Here is a 27,423-nt window from a genome sequence, read left to right as displayed (position 1 = left end):
AAGACAATGGGTTCATCCATAAAAATTAACTACAAATAACAGCCAAAGTCGACACAATGTTGGTTATATGAGAACAGTTTGATATAATCCAGACAGTTGCGCCACTGTTTTACAATATGTATGTGGAGAAGTTACCATAAATTCCTTTCTGCATAGCAGAAACTAACAGATCAGATTACGATCTGCAGCCTAACTTTCCTGCAACGCAATTGGCAAACACACTAAGCTAGATTCCTTACCTGCAACTGGGATGACTGCTTTGTTTGCAAAGTGTCACAATCTTTATATGCAATGAATTTTATATAATGTCAAGAACAGAAAGCATCAGAAACATTTAAAGCATTTGCAAAACGTAAATCATGCCAGTTCAAACATTCATTTGCCATTTTTGAGAGACAGAGCGAGGGAAAAGCACACAACTAGATAGGGTAGATTCACTAAGCTATACAGGAGAAAAATTTCCATTACAATAAATGCCAATTCAGCTTGTAAATTATTTCTTTTTAAGTCAAATCTATAATAAACACATGGTCTTCCAAAGCCATCATGAGTCACAAACCACTGTTTACAGTCTGGGATTACTATGGGAGCACAATTTTAAACTGAGTTAGAAAATAAAAACCCCATTTATCAGATATGAAGTGCACAGTGTGCTTGCCTGAATGACTTCATCAGACACAGTAAATTAGAACAAGTTTCAAAAATTGTAAGACCCAGTACTAATTACTTTTTGCAACAAAAGAGGATAAATTTACAAATGGTGTGTGTAGATCAGTGGATGATAAAAACAATACAAGAATGGAGCTTAAAACCAAGCACAAAGAAAAAAAAATAGGTTACTGCCAAATTGTGAGACAAGTTTTCACAATACTGTAGTTTCACTAACAAATGGTCTAACTTTCATGCTGAAAGTTCGGAACAGCAAAACATACTGGGACACTTATCTTGAAGTACATGTTATAAATGATACAACTGTCACCATTTTGTATGCTTAATGCAATGGAATATGTCTCATAATGAATTAATGGGCCTGTGCTCATAAGTAGGCACATATTCTAATACACTGGGATATAGTATCCCCTAGATCTGGATAGCCCAAAGAATTTAGGATTTTACATATTGATGTTTTGGTGCTGATATACTCACCCAAAGTGGAAGAATAAGGAGAAATTAAAATAAGCAATTAAACAACCTCAATGAAAGAATAAATTAAGTATTATCCGACCTAGGTATTTCACTGCAATAAGCCTCAGCAATATGGGGACTAATTTAAACTAATGAAATTTTTAACAGAATAAAATAAATCTAAGATCTTTCTTATACATTTTTTAGGAAGGTGCTCGCGGGCCTTGTGTCAAGTTTTTCTTTGAGTTCAAAAAGACCTGAAGTGTAATTAGAAAGGAAAAAAAAAACAAAACCAAACAGTATTAGCTCATAATTACACAAGTACAGGAACTGGTACTTCAAGAAAAATACCACAAATAGGAAATAGGGGTGGAGGGGTTGATAAAATTCCAAGACAACCAATATTGCAAAAGTTCCTGCATTGTGGACTGTATTTCACAGTATCACGTAGGCACCACTGTCTTAAAAGTGGTTTTATTCACTGGGACTCCATCCACACTAAGCTAAGGCTGTGTACCTCAAAGCTGGTTAATCTTTTTGCATCAGAGCAGAGCATTCTGCTTAGGACACAGACTCTCTTCCTCAGGGACTGGTGGCACGGTCAGCCTTGGCCAACTCCCATTATTCTTTCTGTCTCTAGAACTGTAGCCCCAACAGAGAGATGATAACCAATATACCCAAATCCAAAAAGCAAAATGGCAGGAGTGAAAGTAAGGTACCCTCCTTAGAACACCAGTGCTCAGCACTGTGCCTTATGAGAAGTGGAATGACTGCTCTGGGCCTTCTCGAGGCAGGCTCGAACTTTTCCTTAGTCCTGTCCTAGGACAAAGGGGAAATGAGTGTATGAATAACTTTCTGAGGAAGCCAAGCAGAGAGCACAGAGCTTGGACAGAGGCAACACTAGTGTACATTTCCAGCTATTTCAAGTAGCTCTATAAACCTCTCCCATTATCTTTCAGAGAAGCAAGAAAGGGGAGGACATGAGTGTGCCCCCAGGGTCAGCCAGGTTAGATATGAGTTATACAGACCGCAAGGAAAAAGACAAGCCAGATACTGCATTTCAACTTCTACTCTGCTTCAGCAGCACTTTTCTGCTATTGCAAGTAGCTGCCTGATAAAGCTTACTGTGCTAGTTTCTTCTGTATGTCTTGTCCATTTGCATTTTGGAATACAGAGTATCATTATGTGTGTGGGAGTCACTGGGCAGAAAATTCACTTAAACGCAGCTGGAAACATACATAGAGGATTTTGCTTCATGGACAGCAACTGAAATCAGCTCATCTCAATGCTGCCACAATACAAACTAATTTTGTGATAGGGTGGGGGTGTGTGTAAATTGGTATCTGCATTTGGCACCGAGCCTTTCTGTGAAGGCTTCCAAAAGCCTTCCTTTGAGCCCCCTTCCAAACAGGTACCACTATTGTGTCATTGTGTCACAGCTTCATATACTTGTGGTTTTAAAACCATAGGCGTTGCAGATTTCTTACACTGCGGCCAAGGGAGGGGCAGGGATAAGGCTGCCTTGCTTATCTGCCTACTGGACATAGCTTCTGAACTGGCAGGATAAAAGAAAAACAAGAGGGATGGTCTAAACAGCTAAGGTTAACTACAGGTCAAGCTTTCCATGTACAACCTACTTAAAACAGCCCCAAATAAAAAAACAGAGAAAGACAGATCCTACCCTCCAGTGCAGATATTATGGACTTCTTGACATTATGTGCCCTCATACAGTATAAGCCATCTAGAACAACCATGGTAAATTGATGCTATGGCTTCAGTGATTAATCAAATATAATTTTAATTATTCAGTGACATAGCTAAGTTTTAGGAATGATCTGTGATTCTTAATAAATATCATCTCTTATATTAACCAGAATGTTATTAATACTAACATTGCAAAAGTTATGAAAATTTATGAAAAATACTGTTGTAACTCCTCTCACAAATACTGACATTAGGCACCTGCTCATCAAAGATCCTAACTTTTGACTTTATTTCAGCTGATTCCCTTGAAATAATAAATTTATTTGGAATACTGAGACAAATAAATAGACAAAACAGGCCATTATCTATTTGATCCTTGTCAGTGCAACAAGCACCTTCATTAACCAGCTGAATCTTCCCTGTCCTACACTTTATAATGCACTGTACAATTTTGTACATAGTAAGTACTGAAATAACAGTGAGGAAAAAAGGAGGAAGGATACTCAGCCATGTGATGATGTTCCACATGCACAGAAGATGAAATAAAAGCAGGAGTTGGAGTTTGGAAAGGATATGAGTATTTTCCCTCAGTAAAACAGTCACTGGCTCCCTTGATGTCATGACTCCCACCTGCAAATTATTCCACTTGAAAGCAGTCCCTTAAATATTTTACCTTGACTTGCTTTGGTTCATACACATCCCCCTAAGTCCAATTTCCCACTGTATATCACCTGCACAAACTTCCCTTCTGTACTTCCATCTTCTGTCCTTTTAACCAGCTATTAGTGAGAGTCCTTACACTTCAAGGCACAAACCATTATCCAAATAAAACAAGTCACAAGGACTCTTCCTTTAAGAGCTAAGTTATTCCATAACAAGATACTTGGTTCTTTCACCCTTCTCTAGAACACTTTGAATAGATCACTGTCAAGAGAGGATATTTGTTTAGATAATTCACTGACCTGAAGCAATATTTTAATTTTATATTACCACTTTACAACTACATCCTCCTAAACAAGATAGTCCTATTACATATAGACAAATGCTTGCTATTCCCCTAAGAAAACCCCACCTCAGTAGCAGTATAAATGCAATTAATGTTAACTGACCTTGTAAAGAATGTGGTTTAGATGTATCCACAAAATTTTCCTGATCATCACATGGGTGAAAAACGAGCTGTTGCAAAACAGCAGGACATATCGTGGAGAAGTTTGAATATGATACGAGACTGTTGTTCGGTACCCCATGCAATGAAAAAATTTCCTCACCAGTCAAGCACTGGAACAAAACAAGGATTTTATCAACTTAATACATTAATGCAAAACCAAGAAATAAGTCATACAGTGAAAAACCCAAGAATTACAACATGAAAATACCGTGACACATTTTCAAGGAAGCGTACACACTGCGCCTTGTGCATAAAACCACTCTGCTTAATGTGAAGCAAAAGCAATTTGAAGTATCTTCAGATAAATCACAAATCAACAAAACGTGTTCTAAGTAGACATTTGCAAATCTTGTGCCCTATGAACCAGGACAGTTAAACCTTACAATATATTTGGAGGAATAGCTCAAAGTAATTATAATCTCATGTAATAACGAAATAATTACATAGAAGAACAGACTAGATGCAGTTAAAGTCTCAGTGACAGAATTATGTCAGAAAATGACTGGTAATTCAGTGGCCCCTTATTCATACAAGAATCCATAGCTACCTTACAAAATGCACTTCTTACCTCCCCAAACCAGATGTTTAAAAATGGTCTAAACATTAGTAGCATTTATCATTTTTTCATACATTTTATAGCAATAATTGTTAACAGCAAACATTGTTTTGTAAAACCGTCCCATACTCCAATGAGATCTCCACTTAGCCTTCAGCTCAGGACAGAAACAGTATCTAAGAGGTCAAGGATAAAAGTACTTAGCAGCACTAACCCAGGCCAGGGGCAGGGCTGGTTGCTCTGTTTCTTACTTTCAATCAAAAATATGTCTCTAGTCCGTGAAGTATCTTAAAATATACATTTAGAGAAAAAAAAAATAGTATTTTTAATATGAAATGTTCTATACTGCTGAAGTCCTTCATCTCACACTTTCCATTTATTCACATTCACTATTTTCTACAACAATCAATAAGGAAAAAGTGCTCTTTTTTGAGTGTAAACAAAAGTGAATTGGCTTTCTGCTGTACAATAAATGCATACAGAGGTTGAGTCTCAAGCCAAAAAAAAAAAAAAAATCAACTTTTTTACTTCTATCTGGATATCTAATATAGAGTATAAGTCTCCCTGTAGCAAATCTCAGTGGGGTTGCAAAAGTAAAGCACTGGAAGCCTTAGCTAAATAAAAAAACAAATGGTCACTCCCTGCACTTTTCAGTTTTGCCTTCAGATTCCACAACACTTCCAATAACGCAAGATTATTATTTGTAAAGAAAATTCCTTCTAGAGATAAGCCAAAGCAACTGCAAGTCATTTATTTCAACAGAGCTGCTTCCGCTTCCATTAATGCATATTTTTCTACTGTCCAAAAGGTGAAAGGCATGCACACAACATTTGACTGTAACTATTTCTGATTCAGCTTGGAGGAAGAGAACATGCAAGCCAATTCAAGTTACCCCCAACTAAATTACATCCAAGATGCTTCTGTGCTTCCTCTTTGACAACCCAGTCTATAAGAGCACTCCAAGTACATGACTGAACTTAAATATAAGTTTTGTTAAAGCCATGAGACCTTGAAGACTCAAATATATACAAGCAATGTACATATACTTTCCTCTTTCAGCTAATGTCAAAGTATCACTTATAAAAGAAATATAACTTGATAACAGAAAATGTGGTTTTTTTTGCTTTCAAGCACATTGGTCCAATCAATCTCAATGGAAGTAGTGCATCACTCGAGAGACAGCCTTTAGCAGCCCAATACATGAACCTCTGGAGCTTTCTAAACATAACTTAGATTATGTGTCTAACCATTTTACAGTTAACTCCATATTATGGATTAATGCAAGATAAATGGCTAATATGTCCAGTGAAACAAAGAAAGGATAGTTGTGGTTTAGAGGAACAGTTCCTATATGGTGTTTCTTGTATTACTGGCTCATAGAGCCATTTCTGGAAGTCTGCAGTGAAAAAAAAACTTAGAAAATCAAGCTGTCTCTAACATAACTGTCTCTAAGAGAAATCACCTTTAACTATCTCATTCCTAGAAATACAGAATGGATTACTGGTATTTTAAAATACTAATATATTAGCATCACTATTAGTTCACAAAAATCCAAACCATGTTGTAGGTAGAAAAATAGATTATGGAGAGAACATAAATCAGACACAGCATGAATAGTAAACTTGAGACTTGTAACTTTGGATAGGTACAAACAAACGAACAAGAAATACCACGGACAAGAGCTCTTTTATATGAAGATGACAAACAGCATTTTATTTAATTACTGTCATTATTCTGACCAGGGGCAAACCCATAGGATAATGATTCCTATAAATGATTCATTATTGTAAGTCACCTCATCCTCACAGTAAACTCCTACATACATCCAAGAGCTAAAAAGCAAGTTTGCATGAGTTCACTGAAACAATTAAAGGATTAATTAAAAGATTAGATCTATTGGAAGCCTTGGACTGGAGCAACTCGTGTGCACATTGCAAAACTGCATTTATCTTTGGCAAATAAATACATTAAGACAGCCACACTGCTGTAAAAACATAAGGAAATTTAGCCTCATGGAACAGGGGACTCAGAATGATATCCTGGCTTACCAGGACTACCATCATGTCTGCCCCCTGCTATTCAGTAAGCCTGTTAGGTAAGGGAACTGGCCATAATGTGACTGTCACCAAGAGTTTAATAAACAATTGCAAAAAAGATATGACATAAGCGATCAGGTCCCTGAACTGTTAAAAAAAATAACTTAAAAAATGTTTTCATTAAAACTGGGGAGGACTTAAACTAGTAGAATTTATACAAACTATTCAGGCTAACAAAAAAAGCTATCAACTAGGTTATTCAAACAGATGTTCACTTTTCTCCTAGCAAGGCTCTCCCAAAAATGATTGACCAATATGGGTTGGGTTTCTTTAAGATGGTAAATTAAATAAAATGACACCCAACTATCTAGAATCTCTTTACACCTGTATAGTTATAAACAAAGCAAATGCCAGCTCACCACATCCTCTGAAGGAAAGGATGGGACAAATGCAGAGAGGCCCTCTATCTGGAAAATTAACAAAAAATAATACAGTACCAACCATCTTGCAGTCCTTCTTCTGATCTTCAGCCATTTTCTTATCTTTGTTCTACCTTTGTTTTATCTGTAGCATTCCACATGTGAAATACTAAAGATACCCAGCAGCAACCTGGACTGCAGTTTCTTGATCTTGCCAGATTAAATACTAGCCTAGCCCACACCAGAGCTGATCAGTGGGTCACTCAGCAGCAACAGGAAAGAAAGAATGCAGTGAATACCTACATGACCAGCATTTTTACTTTATTATTTTACTTAGCCTGAGCCTGGATCAGGCAAAGTAGAGACATACAACTATGTCTTCCCCAACTTACTTGTAACAAATTAAAGCATCTAAAGCTGATGTGGTGACAGTTTTTTTGTCACTCAGCACGGGTAAGAACTGGATGGTAGGAGACCACCATGCCTTCAAGAAGCAGCACTCCATGAGAGTCAAACCAGATGAAGCTGGTTTGCATTTGTGTGCTGTACTGGTTTCACATAGACCCTGACATGTTCAAGGCAGCTGTTCATGCTGGGAGCTGAACACTGTACATGAATGCTGAAATTTGCTGAAGATACTGTAGGAATAAGCCATTTACAGGGTAGAACAAGTAAGCCTATTTATTTTCTCACTGGCCAGGAAACATCAGACTCTTTTCTGAGGTAAAAATTACTTATATCTGTTCATGAATAAGAGTAAAGATTTTAACTTCATTTTGTCCAAATATTTTGTTAAAAATTAAAATGCATTACATTAAGACACAGTATCCAGGCATAACATCTAGACTGGCATAAACACAGATTTAGAAAACTCAGAGAAGGAAGTTGGAGCACGATTTTAGCACTTACTGATTACGTCAAAGCACAAAATAAAGGTGATGTTAAGAAGCTTTTTTTCCAGTGCCCATTTACCTCCCATGTATTTTTTGACCAAAGTTTTTAAGCGTGTAATTTGATCCTTCAGCACACGTGTATTGCTATCATACTACAATTAAACAATGATAGAAGATCAAATATAGTTCCATGTTTTTAAATCTTCTTAATAAAATAAAGAGTGAGTAAACATGCCAGCATCTATTATACTGAAATTGCTAATTTATCATTATTAGTAGGACTAAAATGTGTTGGAATCTCACAGTCAAATGTGAAAAGCCAGCAGTGAATAGTATTTGAGATTGCTCAGTTACTACTTATTTCTCTGACCATATGTCAGTTTATATATGAAGCAAAGGTGATAACAGAAAAAATGAAGAGCAAAGAAAATATAAAATTATATAAAATATAAACATTTTCTTAAATAAACATATATATATAAGAAATATATGTTTATATAAGAAAATACAAACATAAAAGTGCTTGAAGGAAAAAAAAAAAGAGACCAAAACCATAAGTGACTGGAGACAATTCAAACATTCCAAACAGTGCCCCCCAAAAACTGGGTTTTTTTTTTTTTGTCTTTTACAGGAAAAAAATTAACATCTTCATGGACACTATAGGACATACATTACCATAAATGCCTACAAGAGCACATATTCAAATACCATCATCAACAAATTAAATAATATTTTCTTCTCCTTTATCTTTTCGTGTCAACTTGGTATCAAAGGAAAACAGAAATCAAACATTCATTTTCCTCTGACTTACACATCCAGACTCCTTCAAACTGTAAGAAAAAGGAACAGCTTCTGGTGGACCCTCTCTTGTAAGATTAATACACTTAACAGAATTGTTATGAACAAAACATTAAAACTAAACACCAGTTCTGGGCTGAAATGAACACAGACTGTTCCTACTGGGTTTTGAAGTGCTGTATCACCTGCCCCTTACAGATCAGCTCTCCACTAAAAATTACTTCAGGCTTGGATAAGGGACTCTCTGACAGAGCAGGGGTGTGTTATCTTGATTATAAGAAAGGCCTGGGAGTCACCCCACTAGCTCTGGACACTGAAGTTAAGAACTGAAAGTTTAAGATAAACCTTGTTTCCTCCTGTAGTCAGATATTTATGCAGCCTGAATGGATTCGGCCTGCCTGAGAAAGACCTGAATTATTCTCCAGAGGCATTTATTTTCCTTTACAGAGAATCGGTAAAGCTTAGGCATCTGATGTCTTCCAACACACAAAGATTAGGCCACTTTGTGTCTTCTTTCATAACAGCAGATACTCTAAATTATCAACTTGTAAGCATTAAGAGTTTGAAAATTATCATGTATGATCTACTTTGTATTCTTTCATAACAGCAGATACTCTAAATTATCAACTTGTAAGCATTAAGAGTTTGAAAATGATCATGTATGATCTACTTTGTATATGTATTCTTTTGCATGTACCACCTGCCCCAAGTCATCGATACACCTAACATCTATGAGGGATCAAAAGCCAGGAGGTAAAATGCACTTACTTAAAAGGTACTGGCTGATAAAGCAGCTGTAAGGCCAATTTTAAAAAAAAAATACAAGTAACTCAGCAGAAAAAAGTATGCACATTTCAGTACAGTGCCCTAGATATTGTTCAAAATGGACACAACTAGAACAGGACTGTAAAAAAAGTCTCAGTTAAAATTCAAATGACTGACAGGGAACACACATTTACAGTCATAAGAAAGTATTACTTTTTTTTCCCCTTTGTATCCTGTGCCAAAGCCTGTGTACGAGGGCTACGTGCTTTTACAGAGAAAAAACCTGAAGGACTGAAGAATCAACTCATTTCTATGCCCTTTGAAAGAAAGCTCCTTTTCATAGCCATATTCAACACTGCAAACTTGTATTTAGCATGTGTGGTGGGGAATGTTTATGTTTTTAATACACTGTGTTGGAACAGTGTTCAATTTGTGAGATTTGAAAGCAGTGACTATGGAAATATTGCCATGCTTATACTGAATACTACACTGATTTCAGTGTCATTAACTCCCAATTAAACCTCTTGTAAGTTTTAGACATTAGAAGACATCAGAATTGCCCTCTTTCTAAAACAAAGTTTGCTTATCCAAGGTTTGTCTCCCTTACAGAACACGCAAAAGAGATACTACTCCAAATGCAGAACAATTTTCTCAAGGTCCCTAGAACTGTGCCTCTTCTGTTTCTTAAGCAGTGGAAGCAAACCAGAGCAAACAGTCACCCCTGCTTTCCTTTCATTTCTGTGACTGACTTCATGTCCCTGGCTCCTGAGCATAAGGAAATCTCCACCAGCCTCAAGAATCTCCTTCAAAAAAACAAACAGATGAAATGAAATACGATACGAAATTACATGGACTTTAAAAGTAGCAGCAAGGTCTGAGTTTTGTATGGAGACACTAAACAGAGTAACATATTTTTATAAAAAGTAATATTCCAGGAATATTTAGTCAGCAAATTAAACATTTTTCAGCAGCTTTTAGTAGATTAATTAATGGGTGTACGCTTTGCACTCAGCTGAGAGATGTGAACACTTCTGAAAGTTTCTTCACACAACCAGATCTGCCTATTATCAAGTTTGTGCTATCACATGACAATTGTATTTTAACAAGTCCCGAAGATTTGCTTATACAACTCTTATACACTTTTTGCTGCTCTCCAGATGCTATTTACACGGGAAAAGTACCAGTTTAAACGCTGAGCAGTGAAGAGGTAGAGCTAATCCCACGGGCAGCCCCGCACGGCAGCACCGCACTGATGGATGGGGCAGTTCCTTCCCTCCGCACTCTGGTCTCACAGCGGACCGGTGCCTTTGCCCGAAATCCGGGCCCAGCGCCCCAGGAGGTATCTGCTCCCTCCCACTTTCCCCGCTTCAACGTGAGGAAACACGACGGCGATCAGCTTGAGGAACCTACGGCGGAGTCCTCACTGCTGGGCGCCCTGGTTCCTGGACGCGCGTTTCTAGCCCAGCCCTCACTGCGGCCGCGGAGCCGAAGCGGCAGCCGGACGAGCCTGGCTCCCCCGCGTACCTGGTTGTAGTGCAGGTGGGTGAGCGGCAGCACGGCGCCCAGGGCCGGCGCGGCGCCCAGCCGGTGCAGCAGCGCGGACAGCTGCGCGGCCGACAGGCTGCGGTTGGCCCCGAAGACGCGCAGCACATCGTCGGCGAAGGCGTTCGATGGGAGCATCTCCGGCCCCGCGGGACACGGCGAGTGTCGCTGGGCGCGCAGCACGGCGCAGCCCTCCGCACCGCCCACCAGCCCAGGGCTCCGCGGGGCGGGAGCAGCGCCCGCCCGGCCCGGCTCCTCCCCGGGGGGCGTAGTGGGGAGACGAGACGGGGCGGGCACCGCTAGCTGCTGCGATCTCCCCAGCCCCTGCGGGAGTCCCCAAGGGCTCGTCCCGGTTTGTGGTCCCCGCCGTGGCTCTCACCGTCCCCAGAGGCCTGCGCTAGGGCAGAAGGGCGCAGGGGGCTGTCCGGAGTTGACCCCTCGCACATGGCGCAAACTGGAAGGCTGCAAAACTCCCGGTTGGTGCCAGCCCTGCCGCCGGGACCAAGGGTCACACAACCACCGGCCATATCCACGGCGGCATACAGCTTTTTCCGTGCCGCCCCAAGGGCTGCTTCCAGAGGTACCTGCCGAGCCCAGCCTGCTCCCTCCGCCAGGCAAGACCCCGCTTCCACATGCCCTGACCCACAAATACCAGATGGGACAGTCGAGGCCAAGGTCCAGACGCAGGCCAGGCCCACAGGGAGGTACACACCTCACCTCGTCAACAGTATCTCCACAGTCGAGGCATCTGGACCTTGGAATGAGCAGTTAGGTTGGCAGCAGTTAGGCAACTCGCTTCTCTAAGGCCCCCTCCCTCCTGCAGGTTGAGACACGGATTTGTGCCTCGTCTACCTTTTTAGGAAGGTTTAACGCATAACCCCATGCTGTTTCATGGATGCCTTTAGACAGGAGAAAATTGTGACTGGTCTCAGGATTATATTCCCGAGGAGTATCGCTCAAGTAGTTGAGATAAAAATCCTCAGGTTTCAGGACAGCAGCCATGTATTAGCTGCTCTAGCTCAGGAGGGATTTGTACTATTAACAAGTTATTCTGTAACCGCCTGTTACAAAATTTCTTATGTATCCCTGTAGTGGGCAGAGACAGTGTATTTTTAGAGGCATGGCTTTTTAACAGATTCTCATTTAGACCTCTGTGTGTGTAACTGAGCTGAATTACATGAGATGAGACACTGTCCCCAGTTCCAGACTTTCTGAAACTGGAATTTTTTTACTGTGTGTGCCAAGCAGTCTTGGTAACAGCAGGAAAGAAGGAGCCATGGTTAAAGATACTTCACAAGCAGCAGAACTCGTTTGGATAAATCCTTCATAAACAACTTCCAATCCCTGATGCAAACTGAATCTAGCATGGAAAAAAAAAAAATAAAATAAAAAAATGGCTGCAGCATAACCCACTAATAGAGGGATGGGTATGAAAAGGGGGGAATTAAATATCTACAGAGCTACAATCATACTGGAAATCCTGTTACTCTTCCTGAATTAGAGCCCAAATAGCTAATGTACTTTCATTCTTTCCTTGCACTTGGTTGGTGGCACCTAAACAGCCCTGGCACAATTTAGCTGCAGTACGTTCCAAATGACGGTACCCTGGGGCTGAAGCTGCTCCACCCTACCCACCTCTCCTTTTCCATGTGCATTTTGGGTCACTTCCAGGGAAATCAACACCAGATTTCCTCTGCTGCTGAGGGAATCGCAGCATTCTTCAGGCTGCAATATCATTAGCAGAACTGCCACCTCCTACATTTCCTTCTTCAGTGTGTCTGTTTCTAAACACTGCCTTAGTAAAAAGTCAGTTATTGAAAGCATTTTCAAACTTTTGTAAGTCTAAATTTGAAAAGTGCCTTATGACCAGTAGATAAATTGGAGACAACTGCAAACTGGTTAAAACAGGTAAATCAAAACAGGTTGCTGGTTGCATCAGAAAGATCTGTCAGTGCACTGCTGTCCAAGGCCAAAGCGTTAATCTCAAAATCAATTATTTTAAGATTTCCTTTTTATCAGTAACGGAAATAAAGGATTATTTAAATGAGTGTAATTAAACAAACTCATATTTGCATTGGTTCTTAGGCCTATATTTGCATAATGCTGAAATGCTCAAGGAATTCCTGTATAATTCCATTAAGAATTATTCTCTGTTGCCAATCCTCTGCAGGATGAAAATCCTGCTCTATTTCCAACAGCCAAAATTTTTCTTCAAGGAGTGACGCATTCACACTGCTCAAGTTTAAAAGAAAAAGTTTCTATACTGAGTCTTACCAAAATGAGACCGCAAGAAATAGAAAGGTGTACTAACAGTTAGACCAGAGGTCATGTATCTTTCAAATCATGTATATAGCACTTGAAGACTTGTTGCGATGTACAGACCCAATCAGGAAGCCTGATCTTTGTTCCTGTCTTGTCTGATAAAGCTTAGCCAAATACTAACAGCCAAATTCTCCTTCTCAAACTGAAAGAACAATCTGTTTGTACACTGTAAACCAAGTATGTCCCAACAGTACTTCACGGTCCTGATTCACTATTGTTTCGTTTCCTGCTTTTCTTACACCTGTATGGTGTTACAGCACATTTCAACTAACACAAGGTGCCAGCGCACCAGATGGTGACGGGCAGCAGGCAAGACAATACACAATCAGCTCCTCCAATCTTCTAAAGGACCAAATCCTCTCTGAAGTGGGTTTCTCTTTGGAAATTCAGTGAAGTTGTAGCTAATTACATAAAAGTTAGAAGGATTTGCAGTCATATGTCTTATTTACTTGCCTCAAAGTCAGAAGAACCCTCTATTTATTGTTATTCAAGCCAGTTGAAAGAAATCTACTGGAAAATAGCCATCATATTACAATTCTGTCATTTGGCATGTAAAATAGACACACTCCTCCCTTGTATTCTTGTATTGCACCCTTTTTCTCTCAACTCTTAGCTGGATTAACTATTTAAATAGGATTAAAAAATGATGTCCTGCAACTAAACACCCTTGAATGAAATGACATATAGCAGTGGATATTTCTAGGGGAATTACCTAGGTAAATATCTAAAAATACTGGACTGACACCTTTTTTTCATGTATTTTCCCCAAGTAATTCTCTTCATTGTGGTAAGTGAATTCCCAGCAGTTCTATGGGGTCATTTTTAACTTGGCTAGGCAGTCTCAAATGCTCACAGGGCTGTACTTTAACTTCCAAAGCCCCACACCAAACAAACAGCAGATTAATAGCATGCTAAGATAGATACTCAGTTTTCAATATTGCCAGCTCCAGAGTCTTGCACTTCTCAATTCTGTGTTCTCACAAATACTAAAAGGGAATTCAGGGACTGGAGCTCTAGGAACACTCTCAAAGGGTACTGTGAAGACTCAAAACGACAGAAGCCAAATAAAAGACATGCCGTTTAGCTTAAAAATCTGAACATAAAAAAAGCCTGAATCTCATCAATCTGCAGATGTTGACTCATTTTTGAAAGCTTGGGTTTATAGAATGACACTAAAAATATTACAATATATGTCATAGTAGAACAGTTTCTGAAACTACAGAATTAAAAGGAATCTTTCCTTTAAGGCATATTGGCCAAAATGCCTTGTACTGATATAGTGAAACAGCTGAAAAAGTGGGATCTCAAGTTTTACAAAAGAGTTTTATTCTAATTTTAATAGTTTAATAGTGAGCTTGGGGCATGGGCCTCTAAGTACAAGAGGTATAATGGCATTGCTATGGTAAATCAATCATAACATGCTTCTTTTCTGAGGCTGTGCTATTGGGATCAGTTGTGTATTGTTTACTACCTGAGAAGCTTGGCTCCCGCAAAAGGTGAACATTATGCAATCAATTTCACCCAGCAAGAGGTATTACTTGTTCTACAACCCTCCACTAGCCAGTTCATTAGCTCTCCCTGTGAAACTCCAAAATACACTGCGTCTGAGAAGAAATATGATCCATTTGCTCCTTAGGACTAAATACTGTTTAAGCAAGCATCTTTAAAATAAAATCTCTATAATAAAATAATCAGATAATAATCTTCATTGCCTACATTTCCAAATACTAATATATAGAGATATTTAAGGATCTTAAACCACAAGAGGAGTTCTCTTTAATAGAGATAAGCAGATGAAATTATCTTCAGTTCATAGCTGCTCATTAGAAAAATAAGCTTAATAAAATTCCACTGACACTTTGTTAGCACAGAGTCAAGATTATTAGGTCATGTTTCTACTGTCAAAGCTTAAAGTTGTTTTGAATCTGAAGTTTTGGCCTAGGGCCATCTGTAATTTTCTTTTGGTAAACAGGCTTCTAACTTACATATCTAGTATCTGCTGGGCTATGGCCTTGGATGGTATGAAGTCAGATAGTGCCTGGAGAGCTGGGCCAGCCTGCAAGAGCTGTGAGTCATGACTCAATGTTCTCAAGACAGGTGTGCAGAGAGACAGGAAGTAATAAGCTCTCTTAAAAGAGAGTAGTAGTCATCTTCACATTGCTCAAATACAGGAGAGTCATCTTCTGGGGGAAAAAAAAAAATATAAATAAATCATAGAATCATAGAATGGTTTGGGTTGGAAAGGACCTTAAGACCATCAAGTTCCAACCCCCCTGCCAGGAGCGGGGACATCTCACCCTGGAAATGTGTCACCCAAGGTTCTGTCCAACCTGGCCTTGAACACTGCCAGAGATGAAGCGTTTACCACTTCGGACAACCTGCTCCAGTGCCTCAACACCCTCAACACAAAGAGCTTCCTCCTTTTATCCAACCTGAACTTCCCCTGCTTAAGTTTAAACCCATTGCCCTTTATCCTATCACTACAGTCCCTAATGAAGAGCCCTTTTCCGGCATTCTTTTAGGCCAAAATACATGTCTTTTGCAATTTGGGGGGTTGGGGTGGGGGTTTGAAGACACTACACATTCTTATCAGTTAAACTTCTTTTTGTCAAAAGAGGGAAGTTCAGCAGTTTGGAGTTGTTGTTAAGGTAGTCTTGTTTTAAACTGTAGCTTTGTAAAAGGATTCTTACATTTACAAATTCAAAGTGAAACATTTCAGCAATTCTCCTCAAGACTTGCAAACACACTTTGAAATTCAAATTTTCTATTGTTCTAAAACCCAACCTTTAAGTCTCAAAATCATTGATGGAACAGTTCCTGTTTTGTTGGAACGTGCCTAATAGGACCTCTTACCTGATGATGACCTTTAAATCCACCAGAGGATCCCAGGGGAGTCTGAAAACTACAAGCTCAGATTGCATTGACATATCTTCACCAAATTGTATGTATCTAAAGAACAAGGGTTACCAGAGAATAAAGGAGAAGCAGTCATATGTCAATATTAGTAAGATTAGATAAGCAGAGTAGTATCAGCAGGATATCTGAGACACAACATGCTGGTGTATTTTATAGGCTGGATTCTGCAGGGATCAAGATGAACCCTGTGACACACCAGCTGCAGGAGACATTTAGGTTTTTTCTCATAATCCAGTGAGGTGAAAAAGTACAGTTTCTGGGAAGGCACCAAAACAGCCTTATAAGCTCCCATTACAGGACCTAGGAAGAAATAATTATTCTGGACACTTTTATAAATCAGTGTCCTTCAATACATCATTCCCTTTGTTTCTTGGAAATACAGCTGCTAAACATGCTTGAATAAGCAAATTCTTTCTGAAAACCTGGAAACTCAGCTCTGAGTTTGCAAATCATGTCAGCATGCTTAGCATATCTCTAAAATAGGTGCTCTCCAGGCTCCTGGGATTGGCAAACCGAACCCAGCCTATTTTTTCAACAACTCCTAAATGAGAGGGTTGAAAAGGTGCTATAAGGTAGAAGACATCTTCAGAGGAAAACCACAGCTGCAGCTAACACTTTCCTAGTTTGGGATGCAGTAGGTTATAGGACAATATCAGACATTAGAAAATAGGTTTTCTAAAACTCTGACAACTCATAATTATGAAGTAGAATACAGCCACAAGATGCCTTTGAGTCTACGTAAGAACTAAATAGGATTGAATACTCACACTGATAATCAAGACATTCAAGTGCACCAGACAGGACATTATAAAAGGTAAGAGAAATGCATACAAGCCCTTACATTTAGGTATAATGGTTAGGTATGACGTTGCCTACAAGACAACCTTGCCAAGTTTGGATTTCATACATGCCAAGGTGGAGCTTCTAATACCATACACAGCAGAAGCACAATAATATCAACCAAAGGCAGTTCCTATTTCATCTGAAGGTTGTTGAAATCTGAAGCATTACACGTTTGAGTTATTATGGACTTAGTTCACACAACAGTAGAATCCATTCCCATGCTTATTTCACAAAATATGACTGTGCATAAACACAAACAGGAGAGGTGCTTAGAATATTCTACCACTAAATAATTCATAGAAAAATCTTTAACATATGCAGCCCCAGGCTATACACCCATAGGCTATACATGGCACTCTAAACCTAATGTCTAAGGCATCTAGCAAAGAAAGAAGATTCTATTCAGTGTCAGCATAAATAGAATTTGCAAATTTTTTAAAAGCAATCTTAGGAATCTGAAAGCTATTAGTAATTTATGTACTTCAAGTATTTTTAGAATGCTTGTCCTTTAAAGGAAAATATACACAGTTCAGTGAAACACAGAACTCTTACTGTTTTCCATGTTCTGTACATTTTCATGAAGAGCATGGATGCATCTGACTTCAAGGATTTAATTGAGCTGATGCTTGTGTGCTAAAAATCTGTGGAGTGGAATAAGCCCTGCCAAAGGGTAACAATGTCACTAGGTCTTCCTTCACCAAATACCTCTTTCAGTTACATGTGCAGATTGATAAATAGATTCAACTTACATCACAGTGCATTCTAGATTTCACTAGAATTTATGGGGAGAAGAATGGGGAAAGCTCCTCTGTGAGGGTTCCTCACATGCAGGAGGAAACAATATTTCAGTAGTGAGTAGCTGTTCATCAGTGTTCATTCGCTGGTTTTACTTTCTCTGCCTAACAAATTTTCTAGTCAAGCAGAATATTTCGGCATTCACCCTTCCTACAGAGCCCTGTCTTCCAAGATACGTCACTCTCTTGAGCAAAGTACAAGAGGACATGAAATTTAGATATTCCCTTGGCATTCTCACTTATCACTAGAGAAAGAGATGTGTATATGCACAGTGGCATTTCAGTATTTGACTAACTTATCTGCAACAGCCTTTGGCAGTATGTAGTGTAAGTTTGAACCTTTTCTCACTGCTACTCAAAGTGCCAGAATGTTAATGCAACAGTTATTTCCCACAAGCAAGTATTTAATGTATACCTATCTGTATAGTGGTGGTAGTTTTCAGACTTCATATCACTGTTTATGTAAGAATTTTGAATGCCATTTGTAACTTCAGCACGGCACACTTAAGAGTTTTAGTAAGTGCTGGAGTTTAATGTTACAGCATGTGCACGTTCAGGTGTTGGGGTTTTTGGGGGGGAGGACGGGTGTGCGTGTGTGAGGAAAACCATCTGTAAGTGACCACAGATTCTTTTCATATTCAATTATTTTTGCTTCAAAACCTTGTACTCTCATTTAGGCCTAACACCATTAAGCCTAGCTTACTCAGGCAGGAGTACGTCCAGTTCTGCTGATTAGTCATTATACATAATATGTGCAGAACGGGAAGGCTGAAGTCATGAATGTACCTGCACATTGATTCTAAAGGAGTCATAAGTTTACAGAACCAGAAAGTTTCTACGACTTTAAAAAAAACAACCAAACAAACAACACACCACAAAACCAAGAAACAACCAACCTTTAAAAGCCCCAAGGTTTTGGAAGCTGTATGCTAACTTATTATCAGGTCAGCACACTAAAAAACCTCCACTGACTCACCATCTTTGTTTACAACAGCTTGGAAACGGGTGACTCAAACCTTAAAAAAAGCAAAAAATAAAAAAGGAAAAAAGAAAAAGCACCCCAAACAAACAAAACCAACCACAACCTTCCAAAGTGTATTTACTATCAGCTGCAGAATCGAAAGTGTTAAAATGGCTAAAGAATAACACAGTACAAACATTTGGCAGAGAAGGCTTCCTGAACAAGTTACAGATTTGCAACTGCAGGCCACATGAAAAAATTCACAGGAGAAATCAGAGAACTACTTCAATACTAGTAATTTTAAGGAAGCTGGCTGCACAAGTGTCTGATAATTTTACAGCTCAATTCACACATTGTTTTATTATCCTAACCCTAAAATGCTGTAGAAGATTTTTAGCAACTGAACACTTTTAGAGGTCTTTGAAGACTAAATATGTTATGTTAAGTGCTTTGAATCTGTTTATGCTCTTCTGGTACAAATCACAGTAGACTCTCTGGCAAAGCAGAACAGAGGATGAATTACAATCACAATTTGTAAGTCAAAAAATTAAGAGTCCTGTGATCTCTGTTTGCTTGGCCTACAAAAGGTGTCCTTTCAAAGAAGCTCAGCAGGGAGAAAAGAAACATAGGAGTTCAAGTCAGCTTTTCCCTGTTTTCATGAGCTTGCAGAAACAGCATTTTCCAAGTTCTAGACTGCAGAAGCAGACAATAAGTTGCTACAGATGAAGAAACAGCCCCTCTATATCCACCTGTAGAGCTGACAAAATATACCAACGTGAACAGATCATAAAATTATTCTAAAGTAACTCCTGTTCTAGTTTTTCAGGTCTTAGAATCATAGAATAGTTAAGGTTGGAAAGGACCTTAAGATCTTCAAGTTCCAGCCCCCTTGCCATGGGCAGGGACACCTCACACCCAAGGCTCTGTCCAACCTGGCCTTGAGCACTGCCAGGCATGGAGCATTCACAACCTCCCTGGGCAACCCATTCCAGTGCCTCACCACACTTCCTGTAAAGAATTTCTTCCCTGTATGCAATCTAAACTTCCCCTGTGTAAGTTTTAACCCATTACCCCATGTCCTATCACTACAGTCCCTAGTGAAGAGTCACTCTCCAGCATCCTTGTAGGCCCCCTTCGGATATTGGAAGGCTGCTATGAGGTCTCCACACAGCCTTCTCTTCTCCAGGCTGAACAGCCCCAACTTTCTCAGCTTACCTTCATATATTCCCATATTTGTGTGCTTTCTGAGCTAATAACTGGAAGAGAACCAATTTAAAAAACAAAACAAAACAAATGGCCTTAAGCAACTACCCTAGAAATGGTTCATTTTAGGGTTGGGTAGAAACCACCATACCATACAAGAGCACTGCATAAACAGTCAGAAAGCTTCATAAGTGAGCAATTATCAGTACAACTGACACCACGTTGTTGTTGAGATTCCTATCATAGTTGCTTGTGGTTAATTACAATTCTTAAGGAAAGAAAGATTGAGCAGATTGACCCTGATAAGTAAACACAGTTTCAGTCCTCACTGAACAGTAACCAAAGCAATAATTTAACAGCAATAGGGACCACAAGCATGACCTTCATTTGAGAGTTTCAAGAATACTCAGTTTAACAAGCTCATCTTCCTAAAAACCGTGGGTGAAGAAAATACTACATTAGTTTGTAAGGACTGGGAAGCTTACAAATAGTGCAGTTCTTTTTTTTAACTCTTACTGCACACCACCCCGTTTCTCTAGAGAACAGGTCTCCTACAAACACCATTCAACAAGGGCAAGGGTGTGTTTAGGATTAAATTCCTAAACAACAGAAGCAAAAGGGGTGAGCTCAAAATTTGAGAGGCAAAGCACTTTACCAAGACTTTTATTAAATAATTAAAAACAAAACAAAACAAAACCACCTTAAGACACAGAAACCCCTGTAATTTAAGGACATCCTGTAATTTTGTTGCTTAGGAGCAAGGAAGCAAAGTTGGTCACAATAACATGGGAGAAGCATGAAATTATCTATTTCTAGCAACACATAACCTAACTGTGGTAAGAGGTGACCCTCCCTAACTGTTCCAAACTTTGAGCTAATCTCTTTTTTTTAGGAAAAGCATTCACCACTAACACCTCTTGAGATAAACAACAGGCAAAAGATTTCATGTGTGGCAAAGCTGCCATGTCACTGAAATATCTGCCGTCAGGTCGTGATAAATGCCAAGAGGCCACGAGTTTTCTGCCAAAGACCAGCTGAAGCACAGCATTAAAACATGATCTTTGGATTTCACAGCATACAAGGAATAGCAAAGGAAGGGTTTAGAAAGCATTAAATAACTATTTCGGGGACAGGAAGGGGGAGTTGAACCTGTAACTACACTGTCAGAGGAATCCAGAATTAAGTAATGGTTCTCCAATATGGTCCTGCATTTTAATTTTTTCATGCTCTTGTCATTTCCAACATACTTAAACATAATAACCACTTAGATGGTGTTTGAGAAATCTGAAGCAATCTCAGACTGACTGGTAACATCAGAAGTTGTCAGAAACAGAATGGTTTAAGAGAGCAGGAGCAGCCAACTTATTCCTGCAGTGCCCATTACAATTACCAGCTCAGGGCTAGTAAGCTCAGCATCATGTACTACCTTCTTCTCCTCAGATGTATAGAGAACATTATTAAGAACACAATAATTTCATTGTATTGGTACATCTGTTAGCACTTTCATGTTTTAAATGGCTAGAGAATTTGAAGAACATTGCTAAAGCATCCCACGTTACATCGTTAAAGACCCAAAACCACACACAAGTTTTGTGTTGTAAATTTACCAATTCTGTGAAATGTTAGGAATTTCCAAGGCATAAATCATTAAATGTGTGATGCAACATCACACATGCTTCACTTTTACAGAGTATTTTCTTGTCATTTTAGTATTTTAGGATTTTTTTCCCCTAAGAGATGTTTAAAGTTTTTGTTGTGATTAAAAATAATGCTTGAATTATTGTGCACTTATTAAACATACAAAAATTCAAAATGAATTTGCTTAATCCTATCTAGGTGATTGAAAAGAACATAAATACAATTCAGATAATTTAGTTATAAGTATACATACCTTTGTTTACAGAGAAGAGATTCTGCCAGTGTCAGCTAATACATATTGTGACTATGACACTTGCATCTCAATACTTCCGTCTTCTCAGGTAGGTTTCCCTACTGTTTAGAATGTAAACCTTTCCCCTCTGTCCTTCACTTGACTTGGTAGTAAGAAACATGAGAGTGTTTGAAATTTGAACAAAACCTCCTTGTCCTCACAGTACAAGGGGCGGAGGAAGACACAGCTAGAGCAATAGGTTGTTCTTGGTGCCTTACGCCACCCCCTTTGACAAAAGCCAAAGGACAGGACTCTACAGAGGCCATTCAAGGGCAGCTGTTCCTGGGTCTCTTGCTTCCAGTGCCTTCTCCATACTTTGTTATGGAGTTTTCTGGTGAGTGCACCAAAAATTTAAAGTTATTTCATTTTATTTTTTTTTTAAAAGATTAGACTTCTCTGAGACATTTTGATGGCTATTACAAACACGGGAGAAAGGTGTTAGCCTCATGATGGAAAAACACAATGCCTAACACCTGCCCTAATACTACATTCAATGGTGACTTTAAATTGCCAGGCAAAGGTTGTACATATACACAACTTCCCTTTTGGTCTTTTTAAGGAAGCAATAGGATTTGACTTCTTGATCACAAAATCTGGCAAGGATATGGTCTTCATACACAAATTGGACACAGGTAGGAGTTGATCACAATGCTAAATTGAAGGAGAAAATCTTCATCTCTCCTGCTACAAGACTGAAGGAGTAAATAACTTAATATTAACTGTGAAGTTATTCTCATATTCCAGTATGTGAAAACAACTGCCAACACTCAAGATTGTCCTAAACACTTCCAAATGATTTATTCAAAACAAACTCCCATCAGAAAGATACCATGAACACTTATTCATTGCAGCTCTTAAAAATGACCAACTGTTCTGGTTTTAAAGCCATTTCACATTCTTGAATTGAAACTTCAGATTTTACATTATTTTAGTACCACTAACTACTACTCTGTTTAACACTGAACAAACTAAGCCTTTCCCTCACTAAAACCAATGAAAAGTATCTTCTTAAGAGCCAGAATTCTGCATTTAATAGGGAAAGGACTGGACAAGGATGAGAGGATTTCTCTCTCTCTCCTCTTAAATGTGTAAGGAGAAATAAAATTATTTAGATAAAGCCACAGAGCTGTAATGTATGGCCTAAATCAGTTTCATAATTTCTAGCAGATGCACAGAGACAGCAGAGAAGCATGGATATGAACAGCACAGCAGTCATAGATGGCTGTTAGAAGACAAGCAGAGAGGAAAGTCAGGGCCATACATCAAGAAAAGGTCAGATCAACAAGTGTGCTGCTGAGCAGGGAACTGGAATCATCCTGAGAAAGTTAATGTGCGTTACCTTAAATAGTGTTCTCACTTGCTTCCTAGCAAGTTGTACAAAATTAAACACATTCAGTAACGGCTCATGACTATATTGCATATTTATTTTGATCTATAACACACTTCTTTGCTTTTTAGGGTACTACCTTTTAATCCTGTTACAGCAAACCATGGTATCAGAGAATATGTGGCACAGCTCCTGCCAAGAGGAGGAGATTCACAGCTGTCCTCTTGGCCTGCCCCTGCCCTTGAATCCCAGCACCCTGCTGATCAACAGCAAGGGCTGTGCCCATGCCGTTTGTTCTGCTCTGACAGGTGCTGGCATCTGGCAGCATTCCCTGCAAGCAGACAGTTGCAGAGATCTGAAGACTTGGCTGCAAGTCAGAAAGACAAGCTCATGGAACGCACAGAAGGATCCGGAGGACGCAAAGGTGTTAAATCCCTGTCATGTAAGGCTAAAGTTGAAAACACAGCACTGCACCAGCTACTAAGAAGAAAAAAAATGACTGCTACAGCTGAACCCAGGACAACCGCTTCTGTCCTGGAACAGCCAAAGGCTGCTCTAAACTGTGCTGGCTGGCAGCAGTTACAGACACTTTCACAGAAGCTAGAACATCATCACCACCACCAAAATCATTTGAAATTAAGTATTGCCAAGTATTTACCAGAAAACCTAGAAGATGCCCCTTAGCTCTGCATCATCTTCCAGCTCATCACACATTAAGTTATTTGAGCTGCCGAAAATATGCTCTCTGGATTATTTGCAGCTCCAGATCTGGCTCAAAGCAGTAAACCCTGTAGTCTTTCCTCTAAATGGAAGACGGAGAGATTAGACTTCAGCATCAGATACCAGCACTCTGCTTTCTTCTGGGATTGCAAGGGCTCTTTTGCTTCCATTGTTTAACAACTGTGACCCTACAGCTTTAGTGCTACATTAACAGGAAGGACTCCCTTGAGGCTGCTAGCAACACTAAAGATAATCAACCTGCAAAACTGAGCTTTCTTTCAATTCATTGCGTTTAAATACTGAGAATTCCACATGTCATCATCCTCGAGAAGTTACTTCATGTCTTCTCAATATTACCTACTTTTTAGCACATCACCTTCCCCTGGACTGATGCTATTCCTGTTTATTTACTTTACACTAAACAAAGAGTTACGTTATCAGGAGACCTATAAATGTAGCCTATCAAGCCATAAACAGATTAATTCTCCATAAGAATCTGTTTAGAAATCCATTCTAAAAAATCACAATGCTGTCATCCTACCACAAAAGTTTCAGTTTTGTCTGTTTGGGCAGGGTTTTGCTTGTTGCTGCCAGGAAAAAAACTATATACTTCTGAGGTCAGAACAACACTAGATTATAAGCAGCTACTTGAAAATTCTAAGATTCATCAAAGCAGAAAGATTTTTTCCTTCTAAGTTGTACAGATCAACATGAAAACTTTATTCCAAAATTGTACACGCACTTTGCACAAATGAAAAAATTACATGAGGTTTAGGACAGTATAAACATGGCACCTGTTGACTCAGACAACCTGAGACTCCATAAGGTGGTTTTAAATTACATTAGAGCCACAGAACTGCATATGGGAAAGAACTGTAAAATAATGGGTAAATATAGACAGATTGGTAGGATTTGTAATACATGTCCTTAGCTATGCGAAGTCACATCTTGTAACAATCATGTAGGCTTCTTATCAATGGAGATAATATTTGATGGTTCAAGTCAGAGTTTGTCAAACACTGAAGTATTCATTCATAAAATTTAAAATTTCTTACAGAAGTAAATGAAGAAAGTCTGTCATTACAGTGAAAAGATAAATTACATCTTGGCAAAGCTGTTTCAGTTACAGTATAGACACCAAATGCTAGGCTTTTTTTTTTAATTTTAATATACTAAACCAATTATTCAACACTTGCTGGGAAAAGAGCTAATATGTCTCACTTACCTTGGGATTAGACAGTTTCTAATCCACAGGAAGCTATCCTTAATTAGAGAGTGACCATACTGTAGTTAGGTTGGAATCCAGGATGTGAAAGCCTCCAGTGGAGCACTGGTTTATTTTTAGTGCAGTCCATACGGTTGATTTTAAGAAGTTAATCTTAATCCAGACTCTAAAAGCATACGGACAGTGCACAACTAGCTACTCACACCAATGTGTTAGTGAGAAACTCTGTGCTTCTAAAACCCTTTGGGAAAGGACAAGTACGGTAGCCAAGGCCTCTGCACATGAGTACTAACATGAAAGTAGATTCAGAAGCAACTATATTTGCTAAGGAACTAAGGACCTAATGAAAGAACTCAGCTACAAACCCAGGTCTGAATTTCTGCCACACCAACAATGAAGCTTTCAGTCACTTACCGGGAACACCCAGTATGTCAGCCTTTCACCAAGTATTAGGGAGCCATTAATTACAATGTACCCAAGTGCTAGAGTATTTCATTTCCCTCTGCTCTGATACAATTATTGTTCTTGATAAACCAGAATTGTAGGTAATGCTCTGGCTTTATGCCGGACTGTATATTTGGTTTTGGTGATATAATCTGACTGCACTGGATGTTTTATAAGAAACATGCTGCTAAAAGGATAATTTGAAACTTTTTGATTTGTTTGGACAACTGAGAACTTGGCCGTTCCTATTGCAGCCTTCTCTGCACAAACACAGCAACTCTGAGGGAGAAGAAAATTATTTTGACAGTGTAAAGCAGGCATTTCAGTTTTGTTTTGAAGATTTACTTGAGAAATCAGGTAGCATACTATAGTCTGTGCTTACAGAATCACAGAATGGTTTGGTTTGGAAAGGACCTTAAGATCACCTAGTTCCACCTCCCTCTGCCATGGGCAGGGACACCTCACACTAGACCAGGCTGCTCAAAGCTCCATCCAACCTGGCCTTGAACACTGCCAGGGATGGGGCAACCACAGCTTCTCTGGGCAACCTGTTTCAGTGCCTCACCACCCTCAGAGCAGAATTTCTTCCTTATATTTAACCTAAATCTCCACTGTTTAAGTTTGAACCCATTGCCCCTTGTCCTGTCATTACAGTCCCTAATGAAGAGTTCCTCTCTGGCATCCTTGTAGGCCTCCTTCAGATACTGGAAGGCTGCTATGAGGTCTCCACACAGCCTTCTCCAGGCTGAACGGCCCTAACTTTTACAGCCTGTCTTAATACAGGAGGTGCTCCAGCCCCTTGATCATCTTTGTGGCCCTCCTCTGGACTTGTTCCAACAGTTCCATGCCCTTTTTATGCTGGGGACACCAGAACCACACACAATACTCCAAGTGAGGTCTCACGAGAGCAGAGTAGAGGGGCAGGATCACCTCCTTCAACCTGCTGGTCACGCTCCTTTTGATGCAGCCGTGATGCAAGTAGTGATACTACTGTGGCATACAGTGTTGCCAGTTTAAGTAAGAATTCAGCAAATCTACTTACGGTCTCATCAGCCCTTTTGTCACTACAACTGCACTCAAACTAAATCTTGGTGAAACATCTACTTTAGAGCAGTACCTTTCTGAAGTGGTGGTATGTTCAGGTTTTCTTGTAAGTGATGATGATAATGCTAGCTTTACATGTTACATACACTATATCCAGGAAACAATACTTTTCTGAATATTATTGGCAAAGCAGGCAACTAACTACAAAACACATTGGAAAAGGAAGGGAAGTGGGTAGCTGGGACCAAATGAGCAAGTTGGGTTTCAGATCTTTCTTCTTCTCTGCACTGACTCAAGAAAGAAAAATCCATACACTTCATACCTCAGCACTGCCCTCCTAACACTGAAGGGTCAAGCTGTGCTCCTGATTTTATGCCACAGAGTCACAATGGACTTGTTTGCAAACACAATAAAACTTCATTGTTTCTCCCCTTCCCTATCTAGATATTGCGAACAATGTGTCCTTAACTACAGAGTGGCTACTAAACAATAAAAATGATCAGATCAACTGCTAGATACTAGTAAAGATTTAACAGGACAGACAGAATGAACCAGCTCATTTGTGCAGTGAACTGAACAGCTGCAATTACTGGCAAGAGGCTTTCCAAACAATTTTAGTGCTTTACTTGCAAGAGTCTCCATTACCAGACAGCTTAGAGACCTGGCTTCTCTTTATTACCTATCTCCT

The 27,423-nt window shown here is 39.4% G+C and overlaps 1 protein-coding gene across 4 annotated transcripts in view; it reads right to left on the bottom strand.

Moving 5' to 3' along the window:
- SLC39A8 (solute carrier family 39 member 8) overlaps positions 1–27,423 on the bottom strand; it is a 61,610-nt gene that overhangs the window by 13,318 nt on the left and 20,869 nt on the right. For 2 of the 4 annotated variants that reach the window (XM_062636726.1, XM_062636727.1), the window contains exon 3: positions 3,939–4,107. In XM_062636726.1, the coding sequence (XP_062492710.1) occupies positions 3,939–4,107 (169 nt within the window). Of the gene's footprint in view, positions 1–3,938; positions 4,108–10,988; positions 11,276–27,423 lie in introns of those variants that run through there. The other 2 variants (XR_009968110.1, XM_062636725.1) reach the window with 2 other exon arrangements.

The sequence above is a fragment of the Pezoporus occidentalis genome, unplaced genomic scaffold, assembly GCF_034315485.1.
Source record: "Pezoporus occidentalis ecotype Australia unplaced genomic scaffold, CSIRO_AGI_Poc_V1 ctg49, whole genome shotgun sequence".
Taxonomy (NCBI): domain Eukaryota; kingdom Metazoa; phylum Chordata; class Aves; order Psittaciformes; family Psittacidae; genus Pezoporus; species Pezoporus occidentalis.
This window is presented reverse-complemented; position numbering and strand designations above follow the sequence as displayed.